This window comes from Amphiprion ocellaris, chromosome 3, assembly GCF_022539595.1.
Source record: "Amphiprion ocellaris isolate individual 3 ecotype Okinawa chromosome 3, ASM2253959v1, whole genome shotgun sequence".
Classification (NCBI taxonomy): Eukaryota; Metazoa; Chordata; class Actinopteri; family Pomacentridae; genus Amphiprion; species Amphiprion ocellaris.
The window spans coordinates 29222872-29243241 of NC_072768.1; the positions used below are offsets into that span (position 1 = coordinate 29222872).

Below are 20370 nucleotides of genomic sequence, written 5' to 3' on the forward strand. Positions count from 1 at the left end.
ACAGGGGTGGCAGAAGGCCCTTTTTCACACCTGACCAGCAGGAGGCCATTTGCACCATGGTTGTAGAAAACAATACCATAAGATGAAGGGAGATAAAGAGTGCCATTATAGAGGACGACAACATCTTTGAAAACATCCAAACAGTTGGCATGTCAACCAATGACAGGGTGCTGAAAAGACACCAAATGAATATGAAGCAGGTGTACAGGTGAAACGTGTGAGCGTGCAGTAACTGTACCTCACAGTAAACACTACAACATCGTATAGTGATATACAGTACAGTAAGTGTGACCTTTACACATTTGCTATAGCTGTAGAAAAGAAGATGCAATATGTGCTGTCCATCCATCCATACATCGTCTTCCGCTTATCCGGGGCCAGGTCACGGAGGCAGCAGACAAAGAAGGTCATTCCAGACATCCTTCAACCCCAGCAATGCTTTCCAGCTCTCTTGGGTGATCCCGAGGTTTTCCCAGGCCAGACGAGATATATGATCCCTCCAGCGAATTCTGGGTCTGCCCCGGGGCCTCCCCCTTGGCAGACGTGTTCGGGAAGCCTCCCCGGAGGTCGGATGGCTAAACCACCTCAACTGGCTTCTTTCAATCTTGTTCTCTCAGTCACTACCCAATTACCTGTGTATATACTGTATGTACCATTATTGCATTGCATTCACTTTGTGTTCCTCTGTGTCCTTTCTCCAGGTCTCACTGGTCCCAGAGCTGGATGCTCCTGATCTGTGATTGCTGTTCCACCAACTGGCTTAGTCTCCATTATGTCCACTGTGGGATGCTGCTGCTGACTTTCCTCCAACCCAGTGATGTTACTGTTTCCTGCAGGGGGCAGGAAGTGTCCTCCATGATAGACAAAACTTTGGAAGCCCAGGAGAGAGCTGGGTTTCTTATCCAGTTTGTTTGGTCTCTTCCTGTCTGCAGCCATGATGCTGCTGCTCCAGCAGACCACTCCATACAGGATGGCTGATGCCACCACAGAATCATACAAGGTCCTCAGAAGTGCTCCCTGCACCGTGAAAGACCTCAGATTCCTTAGCAGGTGAAATAAATGATGGTACTGGGGACAGCTCCAGGAAGATCTTGGAAAAAGCAACAATTAGTAAGTTTTCAAACTTTATTGCACATTTAGGGTATGCTGTTGTACAATTTGTGCTGCAGCATTATTACCCTGAACCATGTGTAAAAGTTGAAATTATAGTCTTCTGTTCTAAAAGTGGAGCTACTGCAGACACACTGGGGGCTTATTTCAGGGATTCCTTATGCAAGCTACCCCCTGCTGGCAAAAGAGTGCTGACATGCTTCACCTTCAAGGAAGAAGATCATAATAGATGGTCTAAAAAGATGGATGTAGCCACATTGCTGTCATTCATTGCTTTGTGGGGGTACAAATTTTAAGCCTGGAGTTTGGCATTTTGGCTCTCACCATGTAGCTTATATGACTGAAAAAGACCACTAACGGAGAACCCATAAGGGAGTGAATCACAAAGCAGTCATACCCTAACACAGAGGTGTCAAACATGTGGCCCGTGGGCCAAAATCGGCCCTCCAGAGGGTCTAACCGGGCCGGTGGGATAACTTTGTAAAGTGTAAAAAATGACATTAACTGCAATTTTTCAATAAAAGTAACTGCTGTTTTGAATTTGTCCACTGTGCTGCCACAATTTTTATGTGTTTTTTATGTATAAATTTAATACATTTACAAGGCAGGGGGACAACTTAATCTTTTTTCTTCATAGTTCCCATTTTAGTTTGTGTGCTGTGGTGCTCAGGATAACTACACAGATGTGTAAATGAGTGTAAATTTTAAATAATTTCTAGACCTATACAAGCTGTTTTGATCATAAAGTAAAATACTCGATTCTTCAGTTCCAGCTACCTGCAATTAAATGTTTTGTGCCATTGTAGATACACTGTGATCTGTAAGTTGTAATGTGTAAATGATAAACTGAGGCATAATTTTGTTGAAATTGCACTTTAAAAAAAAATTCAATTTCTTCATAATGTTTTGCAAAAAGATAGTTCATTAACTGTGAACATTTTCATAATGCACTTTCTTATGCTAAAACAAAGGGAATATTTGGAATTGCGGTTATTCATAGGTTATTATGCTGTGATTTTACTACAGTTTTTCTCAGTCGCTCTTGTACATTTCTCGAATCATCCTCGACATTTGCAAAACAGTAAGAGCATTTCTCAAAATAATTCGTACAAATAGCAAAACACCATGGATTACCTGCAAAAGCCAGTCTCTTGCTCAAAATCCTTAGTTTACCTTACAAAAGTAAATATCTGTGTTACGTAGTGAAAGCTTCTTGAATCATGACGGAGGCTCGGATGTCTTTGTGGAACATTACTGTTCAACTTTATTGAACGGAGAGACCTGAACTTGCCGTTTCATTTTTTTTGTAACAGTCAATATTGCGACACAACGTAGTACAGTTCCGGTTAGACCCCTTCACAATAAAACACTTCCGGTTTATCAAAATAAAGCATTAGTGGCGCCCTTCACAATGTATCTCACCATACCCTTTGTAATAATATACAATCATCTTAAATTCAATTAATAATCACATAAACTGTTATACTCATAACAATAAAATGTAAATAAGTCACAACATCCTCCCGCCCGATGAACAACTGTTCATCAGTATTGGATTAACCTTCTATTTAACATACCTCTAAGGGATATAATAACTGAACAGGCCTTCTTAACAAACTACCTGTAGAAGTATGAACATTACATGAACGTATGAAACCATCCCTGCCTGGAAAGACCTCTACAATTCTACCCATCCTCCAATTCTGTCTCGGTGTGTTGTCCTCCCCAATGAGAACAACATCTCCTACTTTAAGTGCAGTTGGAGTAGGGGTCTCCACCTTGTGGGCTGATTTCAAGTCCATTAAATAGTTTCTACGCCAGCTGTTCCAAAAGCTGGTCAAAAGTCTCTGCCGGTATTTCCACCTTCTGCCCAGCTCCTGGCGGTTTGCTGTGGGTACCTGAGCTGCTGAAGGAACAGTCTTTGGTGGCAAGGAAGTCAGGCATTTACCAACCAGGAAGTGAGAAGGGGTAAGTGGCTGGGGCTCTAATGCATCACTATGTACATAAGACAGAGGCCTAGAATTCAACACTGCCTCAACCTCAGTAAGTACAGTTGTGAGTTCCTCAAAGTTCAATAATGCTTTCCCCAGTACCCTCTTTAAGCATGTTTTTACAGATCTCACAAGCCTTTCCCAGAAGCCCCCCCACCAAGCTGCCCGCTCAGCAATGAACTTCCAGGTGATCCCCTTTTCAGTCAAAACTCTGTGAGCTCTGACCCCTTAATAGTTTGCCATAACTCCTTTAAATCCTTGTCTGCTCTTTTAAATGTTATAGCATTATCAGAGTAAATGATCCTAAATAGCCCTCGTCTTGCAATGAATCTCTTTAAGGCCAGTAGGAAGTTCTCTGTTGTCTGATCTGAAACCAACTCCAAATGTACTGCTCTTGTTACTGCACATGTAAACAGTGCAATGTATGCTTTTACTTGCTGCCCCTTAGTTTTAACATACAAGGGTCCCGCGAAATCTACACCAGTAACTTCAAAGGGAGGTGACTCAGTTACTCTGTCACGTGGTAAAGGAGCAGTAATCTGCTGTGCTGCTTTAACCTTTAGTTTTGTGCAAATGTAACAACCTGAAACAATGCGTTTTACAAGCTGTCTCCCTCTCAAATCCAGTAATGTTCTCTGACTTGAATCAATGTGTCTCTTACACCAGAATGCATCACCCTTTCATGACATGACTGAACCAATAGCTCAGAATACTTGTGAGTTCTGTAGTCTTCCCCCAACACTTAGTAGACCATTTTCATCTAAGAATGGTTTCAAGTCTTTGATTTTAGAGTCTCTTTTCACATTTTGTTTTGACCTTAACTGTGATATTTCAGAACTAAAACAACTCTCTTGTGTAACCTTTATCCAGTACATTTCAGCTGCAATGAGCTCTTCTGCATTTAACTCTCCCGGAACCTTCTGACTGGACCTTGTGTTAGTCACAAACCGATTTACCCATGCAGTGATTCTTAACACAGTCTTAAGCCTGCTGTACTTCTCTAACTTTAACAGAGGTTCAGTTTGTTCAGTGCTAGTGAGTTGTACAACAGTCTGATATTTACATTTCAGTTCAGTGTTTACCTCATTCACCACAGTCATTATCAATGTCCAGTTCCTTTTCAGATGTGGACAGTGAAGTGGGTCCACTCCACCACAGCTGGCTCTCGATGAGGCTCTGTGCATGCTGACCTCGTGTGGGCAAGTCAGCAGGGTTCATTTCGCCAGCACAGTGGGACCACGAGTCTGGGTTCGTGAGCCCTTGTATTTCAGTCACTCTGTTGGCCACGAATGGTTTCCACCGCTGGGCTGAGCTGCGGATCCAGTGAAGAGTGATCATCGAGTCCATCCACATGTTGAGCTGGTTCTTCTCCATGTTCAGTGGTTTGAGAAGACTGTGTCCTAATCTTGCTCCAATAAGTGCACCCATAAGCTCCAAGCGAGGTAATGTCATTTTCTTCAGTGGTGCAACTCGCGACTTAGAGGCCACAAAACTGGTAACAGTCTCTGCTTGTTTGTTTTGTCCTTGTAGATATGCCACAGCACTGTAAGCCTTTTCACTTGCATCACAGTAGACATGTAACTTTACAGTGTGTGACTCTTGCTCTGTCTCGATGTGGTACCACCTGGGAATAGCCACCAGGTGGATCAGTGGTAGCTCTGAACACCACTGTTCCCATTTCTCAGTCAAATCAGTGGGTAATGGTTCATCCCAACTGAGCCCTCTCTCCCACATTTCTTGGAAAAGGCACTTCACTCTGACAGTAAGGGAGTGAGAAACACAATGGGGTCAAATATGCAGTCTGATGTCTGTAGTACACTTTGTGTTTTCCTTGTTCTTCAAAATGTGCATTAGTCCCTTTTGATCAAACACAAAATCATCTCTCTCTGGTCTCCAAATGAGTCCTAGCACCTTGAGCACATTTCTACAGGACTTTGTTTCTCTAGTGAGCTCTACTCCAGTCTCTTTCTACATGTCTCTCAGGTCAGATGAGTTGGTAACCCATTTGCATAGGCTCATGCCGGCCTGAGATAGAATGTCCTTTGCCGCGGTTGTCACATGTAGAGCTTCCTGCACAGTAGGTGAGCTTGAAATAAAATCATCTACATACAGAGGTTCACTGAGTGTCTGTACTGCCTTTGGTTGTTCTGTTCAAACTGTTTGAGATGTTTTCTTATGGTGGCAGCGAGCGAGAATGGACTGGGAGACACTCCGAAAACAACTCTGTTCATTCTCAGAACGCGTACCTCATTTCTGCAGTCCTTGGTTGAGGTTCCGTGCAGCCACAGGAACCTAACAGCATCTTTGTCCTTTTTTGCTAGGTAAATCTGAAGAAACGCCTTGGTTATATCAGCAGTGAAAGCTATCTCATGGAATCTGAACTTAATGAGCACATCTAGCAGGTTTGGGTTTAAGTTAGGCCCAGTGTGTAAACAGTCATTTAGGGATGGGCTGTCTTCATCATGTGAGGATGCATCCAATACCGCTCTGAGTTTAGTTGTGGCTTTGTCCTCTCTTACAACAGTGTGATGCGGCATGTAATATTTTACAGTCTCTTGCTTCTCTGTCAGTGTTTTGTCCTCTGAAACCTGCTCACAGATCCCTTGCTGCAGGTAGTCCTGTATTAAGTTGTTGTACCTTGCATACAAGGTTGCCTCAGTTTTCGGTTTTCTCATAAGGCTCTCAAAGCATCTCTTTGCTACCCTAAAGTTGTCTGGAAGATGGAGTTTGTCAGATCGCCATGGTAACTCAACTTGGTAGCGTCCATTTTCAAATGTTGTTGTCCGTTCAAAGCCTTGTAGGATGTCTGAGTCCTCTGGACTCTCTTCCTGTTTGTTTGCAATGCCCAAGGACTCCGCTTCCCAGAATGCATGTAACTGCTTGGAGATCTAGGTGTCTTCAGTCAAACTAATGTGCATGCAAGTGGTGTCTGTTACACTGGAGGTAGTCACTGGACCCTGTAAAGCCCATCCAAAAATACTTTCAACTGCCACTAGTGAATTTGTGACCCTTTGGACTTAACCAGTAACTGCTTGCCAGTAGTAGTCTGCTCCTATTAACACCTGCAACTCTTGGTCATTAGCACCCTCTAGTGGAAAGTCTGCAAGTCACAACCCTCTTTTCTTTATTTCTGCTTGAATAGGCTCGCTTGGAACTTTTATCACAGCAGTACACACCTGAGGAGTCTCTACAGCTTCTATCTCAAGTCTTTGTTCAGTGTTCCACATAGTCTCAAGCTCAACTCTCACATTACGTTTTTCTGTTACATAAGTGGTGGAACCAAAAACATGAAGGTTTGGTGTCTCTTGCCTTACAACTGGCAGTCCCAAGGCTCTGACAATGCTTCTGTGAATGAAACTATGCTGGCTGCCTCCATCTAAAAGACAGCGAGTTATCTTTCTCTCCTTTGGCCCTACAATCCATGTCTTAACTGTCTGAAGCAGTACTGTGTTCTGAGTATTGTCTTAACCTTTACAGGACTTGTCACTGAAGACAACACAGTCTCTGTATTTCCATTGTTATTGGTAGTGTCAATATCTGGCTTAGCTTCAGACTGCTCACAAACTGACAAGTGGTGTTTACAGTTGCATAAGCTGCACAAAACCTTCATTCTGCAGAATTTTACTATGTGTTTTGGGCCTAAGCAGACATAACACCATCCAAGTTTTCTCAGTTTATCCTTGCATGCACCTACTGTATGTTCGGGACAGGTCTCTGGTTTGTGGTCACTACTGTCACAATACACACAGGTCCGAGGCACGGCGCTGTCTGTGTGCAAAGCGGTCGCTGATGGGATGCTCCAGTTTCTGGGTTTATCCAAGGCATAGGATGGCTTACCCACATGCTTGTGTTGCGGGCTAGGGTCTTTTGAAGCGTGGCCTGGTCTGGTAAGCTGAAGTGCCTGTTCTCTGCTTTGCACCTTGTTTTGCAGAAACTGAATCAACTCCGGCACCTTCCATTCGTTGGTTGAGTTTGGCTGGTGGGTGTAGGCAAGTGCAATGTCCTCTGGAATGAGCTGTAGTAGCACTGGACACAGCAGGCAGCCGTAGGTGTCACTCTGTACTCCAAGGGACTCCAAACTGCGTATCTGGATCTCACATTCATCATACAAGTGCCTCAAGGCTGCAACATCAGAAGATCTTTTAACAGGCGTTAAGTTCAGTAGTTTGGACATATGGGCACTTATCACAATGTCCTTTCTCACAAAGCGGCTCTGGAGTAACTCTATTGCAGCATCGTAGTTAGCATCTGTCATAGTAAGCCCTGCAATAGTTCTAGCAGCTGTTCCAGTCAGGTAGGATCTGAGGTAAGTAAACTTGTCCGTCTTGCATAGTGCATCATTTCTGTGAATAGCTGTTTCATACTGTGACCAGAATTCCTCCCACTGGCTTATTTCACCATTGTACTTTGTTATCATTAGCTTGGGCAGTTTAACAGTTTGTCTGGACTGTGATATAAGTTAACCGCTGCTTACATCGCTCACGCGCACTGTCGGGGGGTCCCTAAAGCTTGTTTTATACTTGCCGCATCCGAAGGGTCCGTGCGGCTCCGTGCGGAAAAATTACGTCATTTTCGTGCCCACGCCCCCTCGAGCAGCGTTTCCGTGCGGAAAATTTCCGCTCCATGCACCTCTACATTTTTCTCACCAATGCGGACGGAGCCGCGTGGGAAAACATGGCAGAGGGCCAGGACCTACTCGTTGCTGAAGTCTAGAAATACGTGCACTTATACGATTCATCACACAGAGATCACCGTGGTAACCGGGTTATGAACAATTCATGGTGTGAAATTAAAACTAACTTCTGAAATGTTTTTATTTGGTAAAATGCCGTGTTGTAAGTGGTGTAAACAATGGCAAACTTCTTCTCTAGTTTAGTACCAGAGTAGACCAGGTAGATGTGTGTTTGAGATAGACTGCCCCCTGTAGTTTGGAAGCAGACTTCTTCTTCTCTAGTTTATTACTAGAGTAGACTAGGTAGACGTGTGTTTGCGATACACTGCCCCCTGCAGTTTGGGATTTCGTGCGGATGCCTCCTGTGACCCGATGATGGTGGTGGCGCAAACCTTCCATGTGAGAATCCGGTCCATGCAATCCAGTGTGTTTGTAATCTCCGTGTCCAGATCATCTGTGGGCGTCTCACCTTCTATGCCGTTGTCCAAGTCCAATAAACTTTCCTCCTTCGATGATAAAATTGTCAGGAACTCAAGTATTTTGTTCGTATCTGGTCTCTCCTTGCCCACCTCCTCCTCTAGGCGGGTTAACAGCTTGGTCGTAGTGGCGTGGATAATCCCCCACTTCCTCTTCAACCGCTCCAGTCCCTCCGTCATGACGACTGCTAGCCAGAGCCGTTAGCTGTTCACGTTGTTCGAAAAAGTTCATTAAGTCCTTACTTCCCGGGTTTCGGCACCAAAAATGTTATGTAGTGAAAGCCTCTTGAATCATGACAGAGGCTTGGATGTCTTTGTGGAACATTACTCTTCAACTTTATTGAATGGAGCAACATGAACTTGCAGTTTCATTTTTTTTTGTAACAGTCAATATTGTAACACAACGTAGTACAGTTCCGGTTAGACGCCTTCACAATAAAACACTTCCGGTTTATAAAAATAAAGCATTAGTGGCGCCCTTCACAATGTATCTCACCAATTTCAGAAAAACCTAACCCTTCACACAATTGCCTTTGGTAGAGAAAATCAAGAATCACCTGGAAGCGATTTACCAATCCAGGACAGATTTTGAAAAAAAGTCTAATGGAAATGTATAGAAACATCCTTGACATATTATGACAACTTATTCAACCATTTTGCATGGAAAGACTTATGCAATGAACTAATGCCTAAATGTTGTGGGGGGTGAGACTATTCAACAGAGACCCATTATAATACATTTTGATCAACATGACCTAAGCAACTGATAATGTATGAAACAGCAGAGAATTGCACATAATGATTTGCATGGATGTACCAAAGCATTTGCAACTTATTCAAAGAAATGAGAAACTGCTTTTTTGACGTGCACAAGTGTCACAATGATGTGAAGATTGAACAAATAGTTTTGAGAATTTCAATTCTGATCTGAGAAATGTACCAAAGCGACTCAGAAAAACTGTAATCCGGCCCACTTACGATCAAATTGGGCCATATGTGGCCCCTGAACTAAGATGACTTTGACATCCCAGCCCTAACACATACCTTGCTTTATCGTCTGTTTTATTTTAAATGGCACCAAAATTTACTAAATGAAATCAAAAAGTCTTGAAACTTGTGACTGAGACCAGAAACTCTTCTCATAGACTTCAATACAATCAGACTTCTTAGATTCCACTGATAACCACAAGGAATGCTGGCAGTAGCAGGCGGCGGCACCGGAACTGAGGCGTTCAACATTGTAAATTGTGATGTTTCCTACAGTCTTTGAAGGCAGCAATGACACCGCGCCTGCGCTGGCCTTGACGTGTCGTGACGTCTGCAGTGACTGGAGTATCATTTGAAGTAAAGCGGGAAGCAGCCTAACAGAAGGAGCGACCGAACGGAGACTGTTAGTAAGTGACCTCCGGTAGAACTTTTTCGGTTACCGAAATACTCAAACAGGCGAGTGTAAAAGACGTCCCTGTTTTTCAATAGGCCTCAATAGCCACGTTCAACGAATCTGTCACTCCGCGCATTCGAGATGAGTGAGACCAGCGCAGATTCGACGCACAATGCATGCGGGTTAAGTTTCTGTTCAACTTAATATCGTGAGATCGAGACCTGTGCATTGTTGGAGACAGGACCGCAGTTCAGGCTAATATCATTTCATTTAAGGTTCCTCGACTCCTTGATTGTCGGTCCTCCGGCCCGTGACCCGCAAATTGCTCGTCGTGCATCATAACAATGGGTGTGTACTTTCTTAAAAAACATAACGAGGATGACGGTTAGGAGCTCTGAGTGAAGGTGGATCCTCATAGTGTCCTCAGTGAAGTCTTTTTCCGCATCGCGAAACAGCTGGAATAAACAAACCATGTGAACAGGACGGACAGATGTGTGTGTATGATAGTCAGTATTAATATATATCAGCCTTTCTATGTTATACTTCACACTGTACACGTGTGTTAAATAAAAATGTATGACATCTCTACATTCTCGTCATATTCTACCGTGCTGTGACTTAAATTATAAGTAAAATATACACGACCGTTCAAAAGTTTGGGGCCACCCAGGCAATTTCATGTTTTCCATGAAAACTCATACTTTTATTCAAGTGCTAACATAATTGCACAAGGGTTTTCTAATCATCAATTAGCCTTCCAGCACCATTAGCTAACACAGTGTACCATTAGAACACAGGAGTGATGGTTGCTAGAAATGGGCCTCTGTGCCCTTATGTAGATATTCCATTAAAAGTCAGCCGTTTCCAGCTAGAATAGTCATTTACCACATTAACAATGTCAGGACTGGATTTCTGATTTATTTAATATTATCTTCATTGCAAAAAAAACTGCGTCTTTTTCAAAAATAAGGACATTTCCAAGTGAACCCAAACATTTGAATGGTAGTGTATTCTAAGTTACCATGAACATTGGTAGGTTATAATAAGACAACAGACATGTGATCCACCTGGGCCACGTGTAACCTTGTCGCTTTAAACTGACACTCAGAGATGAGGTTGTGTGATTCCTCCGCTGGAATCTCTGCTGAGAGGGACTGAGAGGAGTGGAGGAAAGGAATCGAAGATGAGGTGAAAGAAGATAAGAGGTTACTCTCCAGCAGCTGCACAGCCTCAGGGCATGATGGGAAACATCTGGCTCCCACCTGATCTCACAGCTGATGGGTTTAGATCAGGGGTGTCAAACTCAATCACATAGGATTTTAATCACAGAATTTAAAAATTGGGCCAATAATTATTGAGAAACAGATGCAAACGGACCATATTTTTCAGACATATTTTGGCAAATTATTCATACAGAAATATGAACTTAACTTCTCCCAATACGTCTTATATAATTGTAGTTTGTAGAATAAATAAACCAAGGAGAGGTCAGATTTCAAATGAACTATGATTAAATGCCTAAAATGAAAAATGAAAAATGCCACTAAATGAATTAGTGGCATTCGTTTTTTTTTTTTTTTTGGCTTCCTCTCTATCAGTAGTTTTTCACTCAGTCAGTTCCAATGAAAATGTTATATTGCAGTCAGTCAAAACAGCCAAAATATATTTTCTTCAATGAAAATCTGAAACCACTGTTTTTCAGTAACAACTTCAACACACAAAATAAGAATATTTTTGATGATCAACCTGTTGAAAATGTGTATATATTTCAAACAAATAGCTACAAACAGTCTATATTCTTGTGATTGTAAGGGAAAACTGCAAAAAGAAAACATATAGGTCACATTTAAGCATGTTATGCCCATGCTGGATACTTGGCATCTTTTCATGGCTGCAAGTTCATCAGTGTTTGGGGTCTTATTCCGAGCTGTGGAAATTCTCAGATAGAATGGAGGTGTGTATCAGCAAGACGACACCTGTGTGATGTTTTGTTCATCATCATCACAAGGAAAAGTTGCTTGGCAAAAGTATGTGCTACCAAGCATGCAGAGCATTTGAGCAGTTTCTAGGCCAAGCTGGAGCATCATTTCATGAATGAAATGCAATGAAGTGCATTTGCGTCCTTCAGACCCTGCAGATCCTTAGCATACTGAGGTGGTTTGTGATGTCACATAGGAACGCCATCTCACAGTGACTTTTTATCCTGGAGCTCTGTGGTGTTTCTCCCTTTGCGTTCCGTAAAGTGACAGATTACTCTTAAAGGTTAGCTTTATTCTGTTCATGATGAATAGGTCAATAGGAGGGCGGTGGGAACTGCCGCTTGCAGGCCTTGATTAACGTGACAACATCGTAGCAATTGCAGTGCAATATGGTAATTGTAGTATCAGTGATGTTGCATATACTATATATCAATTGGCCAGTTCTGATAAACATAAAATATTATCTTGTGGGCCAAATACAGTTGTTCCACTTTGAGTTTGACGGGTGGGTTAGATGTTGACTCAAAAGTATGATGTTTGATAGAAACTTTTCATTTTTGTTGATTTACAGAGATTTTACTTTAATGTATAATCAGAGAAGCGGAACACATTCAGATCACACACCATAAACTGCAGACAACATGTAGTTCTGGTAAATAAAGACTGAACTGATTTCATTCTTCAAGTATTTAGCAATACCCAAATTTCTGCTAAGGGATGTGAGGATTGTTAAAATAACATCTGTACAGAAGTTTCAGCCCTGACAGTCTAAACATCTGACTGATCATTAAAAAAAAATGTTTTTCTATATTACTTATTATTGTATTTGCCTTTTTTTAATCAGTATTTGCTCTTTATTTACGTCATTTGGAGAAGGACAAGTTTGATCTCCTGGTTTACGTACAGTGCCAAACTGATCTGATGCTGATTTACATGAGAATTCATGTAAAACAATGGAGAGACATCACAGATCACCTGTGCACCATGTCCTAAAAGTTTGTTCTCCCCAGAAAAACAAAGCTCAAAGACTGAATATGAATTATAATCAATTTATTCAATAACCAGTATTTCCTTCTTTCACTCTGATCATGGCTTTCAGTCTTTCAGGCATGGAATGTGTGAGGCTCTTGAGTGTGGATGGTTCTATCCTTCCCCACCAGAGTTGAGCTTCTTTCTGAAAGCCAGGGTTAGGGTTAAAAAAGTGGAAAATTAAGATAAAACAATGACAGTAATGAATTAACATGCCCAGAGTCCAAACTGGAATGTTATAGAAGCTCTATGGGATCATCTGCAGAGAGAAAAAAATACAGAGAATTAATTCTGATGAGATTCAAAACAGTTCCAGCATGGGCAACATCACTACTAAGCAAGACAGTGTCCCTGTGGGGAAAAAAAACATTTTCTCAAGGCTGAACTACACACTTTACGCAGACAAGACATGCAGCATACAGCCAGAACTTCAGTGGATCTCAGACAGGCACCATGTCAAGCCTTTCCTCACGGGGCTGGGGTGCAGTCGGAAGTAGAAAGCCACTGTTGTTTTTGTTCAAAAAATGTTCAGTAGATGCACAATGTTTCCAAAGCCAGTCAGCAATCTTGTTGAATACCTGTGATCTCAATATCTACCAAAAAAATTGTGATTAGTATTTTTGCCATAATTGAAGAGTCTTATGAAAACATTCATACTGGTTTTTATTCTTTTTATTTAACAGTTTGGTTTTATGAATGATCCATTTTCATTAGTGTTGCTTGTAATTGTACATTTTAATCTAACTATATTTAATCTGACATATTAAGTATATATTTACTTCTGTTCGACCAAAGTTTATCTAGTGTAGTTTGGTCAATAAATTTCGTAGTATGCAATTGTAAATTAATTCATTTAATAAATTAAATGTCATTGTTTCAGGAAAATGAATGAACTGGAGGACGTCAGCCAACACATTCATGACAAAATATCATCCTTACAATGTATGCTGGATCTGTCAGTTATTGGTATGACACAGTAATTTATTTGATACCAGACTGGTAACACATTGTTTTCTGCCGTTTTGTTATTACACAAAGCTAAAGTTGCATGTTCCTTTCTCCTTCTCCATGTTTAGAATTGCCTCAAAATAAGATTAAGAAACTTGGACAAGAACTCTTTGCACTTGAGAGACTTCTGGAGGAATTTGAAAAATGTGTTGGCCAACAGAAAGTGCAACTTAAGCATCTGAAGGTAGAGACCTGTGATTTGTATTGTTTGCATAAAAACAGCACTTCATACAGCTGCTTTGCATTAAATTCTATTTGTGTACCAGATATAATCAGTCACCGCCAATAGTTAGTTTGCATTAATCGCCTGGAGCTTTTCTCTCCAGTATTGCTCAGCATTCTTTTTAAGTATGAACCTATTTGGATGTGTTAGATATAAATTAGTCATCATGAGTTAATATATATAGTGAATGTATTATCTTGTGTCTTACTGACGTGACCCTTTTGTTTGGTTCAAGGAACTTGAGAAGCTATCGCAGAAGGATCTGGAGGATGTGCAGCACATGAAGGACAACATACCTCCACACCTTCCCAGGAAGATGGACACGGTCAGGTGAGAACACCAGGGGATGCTTTGTTTGCCTGATGTTTTTAAACTGAATACTGTGCATGCTGTACAAAAATAAAATGAATATAATATGAAACATAAACCTAGAAAACCCTTGGAATAGTTAGACAATATGAACCAACTGGACAATTAGAGTGCATATGTAATTTGGAATATGTTGAAGGAATTAATCACTGTAATAAAGACCCTCACTTTGATGTCAGTTTTAAGTTTAATGTCAACATAACTCAGTGAATTGACCTCTGATCACAGTTTGGGTTTAGGAGGCAGACACGCCCTTTACCTTTAAGATTATTATAACTTATTATTGTAAGTTAATTTATATAGCACGTCTAAAAACAGAAAACGGCTACCAGATAGGAAGGCCAAATAGGGTCTACCTCCCTGCACCTCTCTACAGGCATATGTGGCTTTATGTTCCTGATCTGTGGGGGGGTAGGGGGGTTAGAAGAAGCAGGAAAGATTAACATAACCAATTGTTTGCCATCTACCAAAAATCTTCAAAGAAGAAGCAGACAAAACTTTGTCCGTCTACTAGTGAAAAATGGAGAGAAGCCTTCAGAAAAAAATTCTAATTAAAAGTTGCAATTATTTTTTAATGTCAGCTTGTTATTCAGAATAAACAACTTGTTATTCAGAATAAAGTGTTTCCATCTCCTACTGAAGTTCATTAACGCTTTCGAATGGGCCAAAAACAGAATAACTAGTGGATCTGTGTTTCATTGTTTATTAAAACTTATTCTCCCTGTCAAAGAGCACAAGCTGCCTTCACAGGTCCTCCCTGGCTCTTTCCTTGTTTTTGTTTTGACTATGCAGGTACAGTATCTGACCATGTAATATTTTGCTCATAGACAACAGCCCTCCACCTTTGAATGACTGACTGATCTCTTTTCTTTCAATAGAAATGAACCTGGAATGAACCACAATTTAGCAGCAGATATTCAACCAGCCCAAGCAGAAAATGTTAAAACGACCAAAAAAAGCTTTGTCAGAGAGATGGAGTTCATCACTATGTCAGAGTTTGAGGGCATCCCTCAGTAAGTATAGTCCCACAGTGATATTCTGCATTGACATACACCGTGTCCCAAAAGTTTGTTCTCCCCAGAAAAACAAATCTCAAAGACTGAATATGCAATATCATCAGTGTATTTAATAACCAGTATTTCCTTCTTTCACTTTGTTCACGGCTTTCAGTCTTTCAAGCATGGAATGTACGAGGTTCTTGAGTGTGGATGGTTCTATCTTCCTCCACTCCCACACAGCCCTAGAGTTGAGCTGTTTCATGGTGGTCGGTGGTGGACTGGTATAGATGACTGTTCAGGATTCCCCAATAATTCTCAATTAGGTTGAGGTTAGGGAGTTCAGTGGCCAGTCCTCCTTACGCAGAAAGTCAGGTAGAATAAGAGCATATAAGAGATGGACAGGAAGGAGGAGTACAGGCCTCTGTTGAGTGATTTTGTAGAGTGGTCCGGTAGGAATCATCTGCAGCTCTGAGAGACCTGAAGCGGACATAGCCCCTTAAACCATACTATGGACACTGAATGTCACTGCTCAGAAGATGGTACTTTTTCCCGATCATCTGTATAGATACGGTTGTTTTGGCTGTCAGGTGTCAGAAATAAGTACAGAGGGCACTCATCAGAGAAAATCCAGTTCTCCTGGTCTTTTGGAGTCAGAGTTATGTACTTCTTTGTGAAAGTCAGTCTCTTCTCCTTTTGCAGTTTGGTGAGTTGTGGGGTACGTTGCCTTTTGTAAGCTTTCAGCCCCAATGTTTCTGTTAAATAGCGGTGCACAGTGCGCTTAGAAACACCTTCTCCATGACTTTTCAGCTTCTGACTGAGTCACCGGCATGACTGGTGACTTTTACCCTTGGCCTTTCTTATCAGATCCTTGGTATTTGTACTTAGGCCAAACGGACGTCATGAGCAAGGCCAGTCTTCGAAGGATTATCCTTTGTTGTACCTTTGCCACCACTTCTGCACCCAGCAGATACTTCTACCAAGGTTCTGATCTACCTGCTGACGAGTTTTTCCTGCATGTCAAAGAGCAATGGTCTGTGCACGAATCTCAGACTCTGGAAGAGTAGCTTTTCCACCCTTACTCTTGGCCATATCAAGAACGCTTCCAAAACTTGGTTGTGAGTGTAATGCATTTTAGTCAAGAAAGACATTTATTTCCTGGGATGTGACAGTTTGACCAGACAAACAACCAAACAGTCCCTTATTGACCAGGTGGAACACATTTTTGTGACAATCAAACATGTTGTCCAGTGGGCAGAACAAACTTTTGGGAAAAAGGGCATCAATAAAAAGAGTAGTATAAATAACAGAAGAAAGTAAGAACAATATGTCCATACCAAGAATTTTTGATCTTGTCTCACAACAATGAATCTTGTTTAAGCTCTAAATTCAAGCAGATATTATGTGTCAAAGCTTGTTTTTTTTTTTTTAAATCAAAGTTTTTGACAAGAACAAGACATCTATTGTAACTATATGGTGCAGGGCAGTTGCGATGGGGATATTTGACTGTTCTGAGACTGTGTACCAGAGGTTTTTAAACTTCACAGGATTACAATGGTATTTAGAGGATGAATATATTTTGGGAAAGATCCAAGAATTCTTAGCAGCGGTTAGATTTCCATTTCAGTTTCAAGTGCCATCCATCCATCCATCCATCCACCCATCCATCCATTATCATTAGATGAAACCTTAATGTTCTGGTGTGTGTCCCCCTCAGGTACATGAAAGGACGTGTATCATATGACCAGCTTAATGCTGCAGTACACAGCATAAACGCTGCTGTAACAGCCAAGTACAAGATTCTCCATCAGTCAGTGAAAACTCTCAATAATCATGCACGCAAGCTGCACCAGCGCTTTAAGGACCAGGAGACCAAGGACACAAAAGGTATCATGCAGTCAAAACTTCACTAAGGACATTTGTATTTGTTTGTGATTAATGCATATCACAGAGGATGACCAGTACACAACTCATTTAATAAGACAATGTTTAGTGAACTTTATTAGGAAAACGTAGTAGTCCAATCAGCTAATCATGATGCATAAAATCCCACAGTTCCATTCCACTATTTATCAGAACTGTAGCTGTGAAAACAACAGAAAGAATCATGTAATGCACAACCTTCTGATGGTCCGTGAACTAATCATGTGTGATACATGGTTCCATTGCCAAAATTAACCAAATATTAGCGTTAAAGCTCCCACACTGTTTCTTTTTTCAGCAAATTAATCAAAGTCTCACATGTCACTACAATGTGTCTTTCAGTTTTTCTGCTCAAAATACTGCAACAAGGGTTCATTTCATCATTTCAGGGCTATACTGGAAGTTTTGCACTTAAAACAAATGAGCTGCTGCTGTTCTTGCCCCATTTCAGGAAGAACACGTTGCCTGTGTGAAACTGATTGGCAACCGGAGCTGTCAGTCACAGTTTTAGCTTAACAACTACTGATTAGTTAGGTGTTCAGTTCTTATTGGGGGACCTGAGGAATGTCAGAAGTAGACGTCTATAGCTTAATAGGGCAACAGCTTGACATGTACAGTAAAAGGACGAGTACACATTCAGACAAGAAGCTGACATGTTCAGCTACTGTCAGATTAACATAATGGAGTGGATGTCTAAAAGGGCAGTAAACATCTTCATATCTTAACAGCTTTTACTTGACACTGACAAGTTTATAACAACCACAACACCATATGGGACCTTTAAAAGGTCAAAAGCAAAAATATAGTGTTTGCACTAGGTCCTGTAGATAAACAAAAGATTCTGAGTTCCTCCATTAGTGACTCAGCTATGACCAGCAGTTGTAACAAAATCCACTGACTTTTAAGGTGAACTGCAGGCTGTGTTTACACAAAGCAAAGAGAGAGCTTGAGAGCAAAGCAAAATGTACTTGATCACTAAAAGAAATGCAGCATGGTTCAAAAATGGTATACACAGAAGCAAGTAGTTCAGGAAGGTACATTCAGCATAGTGAAATCTTTTTTGACCTGATGTGCAGAGTAGTGTAAAAGCGCTAAGGCTGTGAAAATGTAAGTACTTAAATACTGGTCACACCTGCTGGCATTTGGAAAATGACTATATTGCAGTTAAAAATGAGCCTACAGAGAGGACAAATGTGACAGTGTTTGGAGTTCAGAAAGTTAAATATCTGTTCAACATGTAAGTGAAACTAAAACATGCTAATTTTGATGACTTGAGAACGATCTCAAGCCATATTCAGTCATATAAAAAAAATCATACAGTAGAACTTAAATTGTTTTCCCTGTATTGTTTTTCTTTTGGCATCTTGGGGCACCACTCTAATAACACTAAAAAACAAATACTCAGTTTCCTATGGAAGACTGCCGGTGATAAGCTTGAGGACAAAGAAAAAGACACCACACTGTGTTAAAATGTCTTACAGGTCAACATTTTATTGTGGAGGACGACATTCGTGAATTTACCCAGACGAAGGTGGATAAACGATTTCAAGGGATTCTGAACATGCTGCGACACTGTCAGCGCCTGCGGGAGCTCCGAGGGGGAGGGCTCACTCGCTATATGCTAGTGTGAAAAAACGAGATGAAATAAGTTTTCCGTTAGCACAATGAAGAAATAAAGAAGCTAACATAGTAAGCCAGCATATTTCTAAATGTGTATATTTTCTGCTGTATGCATTGTGTACACTGTCACACTACTTATGATTTGATTAGTCAAATGAGTTATATTGACTCCCCACTTATCAGATTTATGTGTGAATATGCTTTGATTTGCCATCTGCGTGTGCACTTACTCTGGCAAATGTATGTATGTTTTGGTGTACTATAAAACTACAATAAAATTCTAAATAAAGTAATTTGTTTCTGTTTTGTATCACATTGTTGATGATGTAATTATAATTATTCAAAAGCTTAATTACACTGAAATTACATTATATTCCTTCTGAGACATAGTGTTCCACTGTCAATTATTGCATTTCCTAAAATGGTTTTGCAATTACATGTTGCTGGACCTGTTATTGTCCAGGGGATTATTGACTCAGCTTTTACTTAAACTGGGAATACACTGAGGTATGGAAGCTTCATTTACAATATATCTGAGTAAATATATTTTTAAAAAAATGTGGATTAAAGCATGAAACAAGGTATGCTTGTACAATTTGGGGCTCTGAATATTTTCATAAATGAAGCCATTGCAAAAACCCCTTATTGATGGCCATTATACTTTCTGACAACCAAATTTTATGTTTTACACCATCATCTGAACCAAACGTAATGGCACAGAAATATGTCTGCCCATATGTTTGAATAGACAAAGTTTACAATAATACCATATAAAACATCACAAACAATTCAGGTGAATAGTTAACAGCATTCAGTGACACTCAGAACTAAGGAAATTGCAGTATCTGTGATATAGGCTACACTTTATAATATGCCCATGGTATGCTTCTTGTGATGAGTTTTCAAAATTCATTTCTCCTTTCTGATCAATAATCCTGGTGATACAGTGACTGATTCAGTGCTTGTTGAAAGCATGTCTGTTCAGAACGGGCTGACTCCTCAGATTTCAGTTTTGCTACTGCAGCTTTCTCAATACCACCAACAAAATGCTCACCCAAATTACTTCATGAGAAAGCGTGACCACAACATTAACATTCAAATTCAAATTAGTTGACACTGCTAGGTATCACCAGCATTGTTGTGAGACAGGGTGAAGTGATGGCTCAGTTTCTGAAAACTTTCAAATGTCCTAAACTGTTAAGTGCACAAAGTTTTATGCTTTTAAGAGAAAGAGGACATAATACTCAAAGTTCGGCGCCAATCATCTGGACTGTAAAAAGAAAGTCTCTGTACATTTGAAAATACTGTCAAATATTGAATGCGTTCCTTCCAGCAGACCTTGTGTTACTTTGCTTTAAGATGTATTTTTTCTCTTGTACCACAAGGGGTCATCTTTTCTTACAGTAACCACTAAATCCATTTGGAGAACGCATCCACAAATGATCTCATTTACAAGACTATAAACAGAGAATCACCGGTATACTTCTTGTAAGCTGTTTACCCATTTGAAATCAGGTGAACCCATAAGTGAAAAATAACTCACCCAGCGTGAAACTTTAAGCCACAACAAAATATGTTAACTCCACACCTCATT

The 20370-nt window shown here is 40.7% G+C and overlaps 2 protein-coding genes across 4 annotated transcripts; one reads left to right on the forward strand and one right to left on the reverse strand.

Moving 5' to 3' along the window:
* Nucleotides 1-3634: 3634 nt before the first annotated feature.
* LOC111581998 (uncharacterized) lies at nt 3635-8429 on the reverse strand. Its single transcript, XM_055009218.1, has 3 exons — nt 8243-8429; nt 6939-7223; nt 3635-4837 (listed from the first exon to the last, which is right to left on the reverse strand). Exons 1-3 carry the CDS (start codon nt 8427-8429, stop codon nt 4185-4187), a joined length of 1125 nt encoding a protein of 374 aa, XP_054865193.1. The 3' UTR covers nt 3635-4184.
* A 1101-nt stretch (nt 8430-9530) lies between these two features.
* On the forward strand, nt 9531-19065 carry ska1 (spindle and kinetochore associated complex subunit 1). Of its 3 annotated transcripts, none has more exons than XM_023290451.3 (7): nt 9531-9643; nt 13519-13604; nt 13715-13830; nt 14105-14199; nt 15117-15251; nt 16951-17120; nt 18638-19065. In XM_023290451.3, the coding sequence occupies exons 2-7, from the start codon at nt 13523-13525 to the stop codon at nt 18784-18786; spliced, it is 747 nt and encodes a 248-aa protein (XP_023146219.2). In that variant the 5' UTR covers nt 9531-9643; nt 13519-13522; the 3' UTR covers nt 18787-19065. The 3 variants fall into 3 exon arrangements, with proteins under 3 accessions (XP_023146219.2, XP_054863405.1, XP_035813223.2); XM_055007430.1 differs by lacking the exon at nt 9531-9643 and adding an exon at nt 9650-9812; XM_035957330.2 differs by lacking the exon at nt 9531-9643 and adding an exon at nt 9678-9978.
* Nucleotides 19066-20370: the final 1305 nt, after the last annotated feature.